The 5,711-nt window shown below is 43.1% G+C and overlaps 2 protein-coding genes across 2 annotated transcripts; both read right to left on the reverse strand.

Annotated features, from left to right (window-relative positions):
* Positions 1 to 467: 467 nt before the first annotated feature.
* On the reverse strand, positions 468 to 1,580 carry TEOVI_000245800 (Bem46-like serine peptidase; the record flags this gene model as incomplete). Its single annotated transcript, XM_067225535.1, has 1 exon — positions 468 to 1,580. The coding sequence occupies one exon, from the start codon at positions 1,578 to 1,580 to the stop codon at positions 468 to 470; it is 1,113 nt and encodes a 370-aa protein (XP_067081636.1).
* Positions 1,581 to 3,107: 1,527 nt separating this feature from the next.
* Positions 3,108 to 3,770, reverse strand: TEOVI_000245900 (small GTPase, putative; the record flags this gene model as incomplete). Its single annotated transcript, XM_067225536.1, has 1 exon — positions 3,108 to 3,770. One exon carries the CDS (start codon positions 3,768 to 3,770, stop codon positions 3,108 to 3,110), a length of 663 nt encoding a protein of 220 aa, XP_067081637.1.
* Positions 3,771 to 5,711: the final 1,941 nt, after the last annotated feature.

Here is a 5,711-nt window from a genome sequence, read left to right on the forward strand (position 1 = left end):
CTTCACAAGTAAATTTTCGCTTGCCGAACACACTAACCAACTCGGGAATTTTCCACCCCACTGCAACGACCATCACCACAACCACACCCACAGTACGACGCTCACATGAAGCTAATAGAAACTTTATGCAAAGAGTACAATACACCAACCAAACACATATATATCACACCACCTCTGTAAGAAATTTAAAGAAGCTCCTAGCATCGAGAAAAATCACGAAGTTGCAACGTGCTCCGAGGTCCCAACAGGCGGGAAGTCAAACAACAGAAACAAATAAAGACAGAGAGAAAACGAGCAAGGATCGGGTAATAGGGGCGACACACACGCGGACGTAAGAAAATAGTGTAACTATTTACCGTGCAAAGCTAAATTGCAAAAAAAAAAGGAGCGACGTCCTATGATGCAAAGGCATATAATATATGAAAATTGTAACCAGGTAGAATTGGACGGCACATTAAGTCACATCGCTAAATTAGCTGTTCTCTATGGCGAAGCACATCTTGTATGAAGGCATTAACCGTCTCTCCGTACCCGGGAATAAGCGGAAGGGTGTTGTGGTCCCCTTCAGGATATTCGACAAACCTACGACTTCTTGTGCTGAAAGTCTTGGAGTATAATTTCTTCATCTGCAGCGGAGGTACCACATTGTCCTTCAGACCAGAGAGAAACAGCATCGGTGCACATATCTTCTGCACGGCGTCAATACTGCGCCACTTAATATGGAGGCAAAGCGGCTTAACATAGTATTCGAACAAGGATAACAGCAAGAACGAGAAACATGGTTGAGCACCGTTAAGTGCGTGCCTCACCATCTCGGAGGCCATATCGCCAATGGAAGTAAATGTATTTTCCACTATGACGCCTGCGATATGCTTCGCGTTGTGGGGTTCAGCAGCCAAATGAATAGCAACTGCACCACCCAGACTAGTCCCCATAACGAAAATACGGTCAGCTGGAATGTGTGGATGACAAAGCAAATAATCCAAGCATGCCTGCGCATCCAACATAACACCCTCTTGTGTTGGGGATACCGAGTCACTCTGACCATATCCCCTATAGTCTACCATGAGTACCGCACATCGGCATTTGGTGGATAACATGGCCGCGATGGGTATGCGGTGGCCGACGTTACCCGCGTTACCGTGAAAATACAAAATTGAGCACTGCGGATGTGCAGATCCGGTACCGGACCCCTCAAGACGCTCCAAGAAGGGGGGATTCGGATTACTGCGGTCCGAAGCTGCTGATAGAGGTGGAACTCGTAGCATATATCCCATTCTCTCCTCCATGTAATGCTGCTGCCGTGGCCTCTCTTGCAACTCCATTGGTGGCCACATAATAAATCCGCGCAAAGTTAGACCGTCCGCCGTGCGTATATGCACCTGCTCTGAGTTCCTATATCCCCTCTCCAGGGGGCTGTCACAAACAAACGTGCTACCCGCTGGTACGTTGGGGAAGTATAAGAAGTGGTTCTGGCTCTCGCGCATTCGATAACCCACCGCCGCAAGAAAAATGGTAGAGACCAAGAGGGCGACAAGAACCCACATGAGTAGCGTTACTGCAACCCGCTCAGCGCTCATCACAGTTTGAAGTGAAAGAAATAATGTACAAAACGCGGAGCAGCGCGCAAAAAAAAAAAAGTCTCCGATGGAAAGGTCAAGCCTCCTCTGCTCTCAAATTCTACGGGCCAAGGGTGAATGTATCTGAAGAAGATTAAGCGATCACCCGCAACACCTCTTCAAACACGTTGAACACACCGAACAGTAAAACAACGCGGGGTAAATTCCACTGTCCCACGTAGGCTTGCAGTCCTGTACTCTTCGTAGAGTATGGGACTCTGCAGACAGCAGGCCGAAATGGAAGGAACTACAAGGAGAAAAACCTTCAATAATTCACACCTTAAGCACCCCGGAGATTGGCTTTTAACCTTTAAAAAGTAAGATCCCCACAGTTCAAAAAAAAAAATCCCCCTTGGGGAACGATATGGTGTAGTTGAAAAAGAAAAAAGAAAGACAAAATGAGATTAAAGGGGAAGAAAGTAACTTGCTTGCGAAATGGCATCACCAAAGCCTGCGTAGCATTCCCCACGTTCCAAACACACACGCACACACACACACACACACAAAAGGAAGCAAAAATATATATACATTTATATTAGCGCCACCCCTCCCTCGTTGCAAGAAAGCGACACAAATTCCCCCCACCCTCCTCGCCTCTTTTATTTTTATTTTATTTTTTTGCCTTTTCTTTTTTTTATTTTCTTCTTTTCTCTCTACTAACCGATATTCCATCCTCCCGATGCGTGGGAAACTGGTTGCTTGTAGATGTTAGGCAGAAGACTTTGTTTGTATTACGATCATATGGGGCCTCCCTCCAACTTGGAATTATTTGGAGTTGCAGGAACAAACAGAAGGGTGCCATCCACGTGTGTGTGCGCGTGTGGAATGTGAGAAAAACGTACGAATAAAGCAACGTGAAAAGTTATTTATGAAGCATTTCTGTTCTCCAAATCACCCTCTCAATTCCCACATCTCAGTAGCGTCCGTTTGCGTTCTTTCAACTGGGAGGTGATGACAAAAAATAAAAAAAACTCAGAGAGGGAAAGAGGAAGAGAACACACTAGGAAAATTCATAGCAATAAAAAAAAAAAACGTTTCTGTTAGAGGTGCTTAAAATACCTCCAAAAGAAATAAAAAACAGAGATCCGAAAAAGTGGTGCAGTTCCCCACGCCCTGATCCATGTTCCACCACCCGCACGTTGGTGCTTGTCGTTAAACGACTCTCGGTGAAGGCACACCCTATTCCTCAACGTAGCTCGCACCAAAAAAAAAATGCATTTATGCGTCGTGCAACTTTTCCTTCTCCCCTTCCCTCAATTTCGCCCAGTACTTCGTACCCTTTTTATATCTTCGTCCCCCTCAATCATCCTTCCAACCTCATTTCCTCCTTGCATATATATATATATATATATATATACATACACGTATTCTTCCTCCTCCTCCTCTCTATCACGCGTTGTTTGAGAAAATAACCTTCACTCACTCCTACATATCTTTCTTTTTTTTCTTCACCCTTGTCAATCCTTCATACCCTTACACCATGCACAACTAGCACGCACAATCGCTTTTCTTTGTACTAGGCCTTTGTTGGCCCAATCTGATGGATTGCGGCAACGCCACCCCCTCTTCCGCAGTAGCTTTCTTTGCTAGCGCAGCTTTACTTACCGTTAAGAACGCCTCTTCCACGCCCACATTTGCCTTTGCTGATGCTTCAAAGTATTGAATGGATCCCATCGTTTCCTCCCCAGCAGCTGCACCTAAAGACGCATCACCACCTTCCCCATTTTTTAGTGATTCACACCAGGCTTCTGCCGTGCGACTGGTCACCTGCCGGCGCTCCGTCAGGTCCGATTTGTTGCCAATCAGCACACATTCCCGCTGGCCCGCTTGAGCGCGAAACTCTTCCAACCACGAATTAATGTGAGAAAAGGATTCCGAATCGGTAAGGTCAAACACAAGAACACATGCGTCAGCTCCACGATAAAAGGCAGAGCCAAGTGACTGGAAACGCTCCTGCCCAGCTGTGTCCCATATTTGCAATGTGACAAGTTTGCCATCGATCTCCACATCCCTCGTGAGAAAATCTGCACCTATCGTCGCCTTGTACCGGTTGTCAAAGTTCTTATTCACATATTGATGCACCAACGCAGTCTTTCCGACACCGCTATCCCCAAGAATAATTATCTTCAGCAACTGTCGGTTTGGAGCCATCTTTCTTTTCCCCCCTCCTTCCTTCCCTTTTTTTTGTTGTTGTTATTATTCTTGTTTCCTTCGGTTCCTTCAATTCAATGTTTCCGCACCCTCCTCCCTAAATTCACCCGTAGACCCAACGCTCCGGCACAAACGTAAGAGGCACTTGCACTCTACCTTTCCCTTTTAAAGAAAAAAAAATCTGTAGTTTGCGGTGTTTAAATCCCTAAAAGTTGCGTTTCCAATAATATTTGTATTTTCTTTTCTTCCCCTGTGTTGTTTCTGCACCTTCCCTTTGGTGCAACTCACCTTGTCACCTTTTCAATATATATATATATGTGTGTGTGTACGTGTATATGTGTTTTTGCTTTTTTTTTCCTTTTTTTTTGTGTGTTTCTCACCAGCACTTGGGTGATTTTGCTTCAATATGGGGCTAACGTCAAAGTAGTTTAAAGGCACGAGGGCAATTCAACAACGTACACCACACGAAAGTGATACCAAAAGGTGGGGAAAAGCGTTGATACAAAACCACAAGAAATAAATAAAGCAAAACAAGAAGAATGAGATGGAGGAAAATAATAATAATAACAATAGTAATAACAATAGTAGTAATAATAATAGTATATATGGATTGCGTAAAGAAGAGAATTGGAACAAATCAAATAAAAGAAAGGGCGACGACAGCAGGTAGTCTCTGCCACCTTCCCTCTCACTTACATGAAAACACACACACACACACATGCATACGCATATAAGCGCAACCACCAACGGCAGAAGCAGCAGCAGCAGCAGCAGAAGGATAATTAATGTGCTGGTGTGGTGGAGGAAAGAAAGAAAGAAAGAAAAACTACATTAGTAGTCGATTCGAGTGGTGAGAAAACAGAAGTTTAGCCACAAAGAATCCCCGTGAGGGGTGTCCCGCAGGTTACAGCCACGGTCATAATAGTAATAATAGTAATAATAATAAGTCTTGTCACTGTCTTGTGCACATGCACACATGGATGCACATTCACGCATCACCGCATAAACGTGTAAATATACCTAAATACAAATACACGTACCTCTGGCTACGAGGACAGGGAGTACGCGACAAAACCAGAATGATAATAAAGAAAAACACACACACACACAAAAAAAAAAGCCCACCCCCTCCACACACACACATTCAAAGAAAATGACAAATATAAAGACAAAAACAGAGAAAGAAGAAGTAGCCAAATGAATCGGGTGGCGACGGAGTGAAGAGGCAGTATGGCAATTTTCATATTACTTTTTCATTTTTTTTACCTTAACTCCCTTGTAGTCTTCTATGCTATCACTGTCAACCTTCTTTTATTTGCTTTTTTTATTTGTTTTCTTTACTTCTTGTTTATTTCTTTATTACTTACTTTCTTTCTTTATATTGCATTGCCTCACTCGCAATTTGAGGATAGACAGATAGAGATAGAGATAGAGATAAAGAGAAGGAAAGGAAAGGAAAGAAGGAGAGAAACAAAAATGTTTACACTTTCCTGCAACCTCTTATGCGTCACCCCTCTTACTTAACTTGGCAAACAAATATTTGCAGTTAATGTTCTATTTTATTCACACGTTGAACTTACACATTTTGCTCCATCATCCCAACACACGCCCCACCCCTTTCTCCTCCTCCTCCTCCTCCAATCTGAAGTCACTTAATTAACTAAAAATAAAAAAAAAAAGTAGCACCAACCAAACGCTAATTTCTTCTATCTCTCTTTTTTTATTATTATTATTCTTTTCTTTTACCATCCTTTTTCTTTTTTTCTTCTTCCTTCTTTTTATCTTGAATTTTCAATTTCATATAAAAGCTCGGTAGTCGTTTGCTCGTCCCACCGGCGCCAGAGCACTATTATCCCCACCAGAAGCAAACCAATCAAAACAAAACAATTTAAAAGAAAAAAAAAAGACTCGGGTTAAACGAAGGAATCAAATAAAAAAAAA

The sequence above is a fragment of the Trypanosoma equiperdum genome (genome assembly GCF_001457755.1).
Source record: "Trypanosoma equiperdum strain OVI genome assembly, contig: ctg_550, whole genome shotgun sequence".
Taxonomy (NCBI): domain Eukaryota; phylum Euglenozoa; class Kinetoplastea; order Trypanosomatida; family Trypanosomatidae; genus Trypanosoma; species Trypanosoma equiperdum.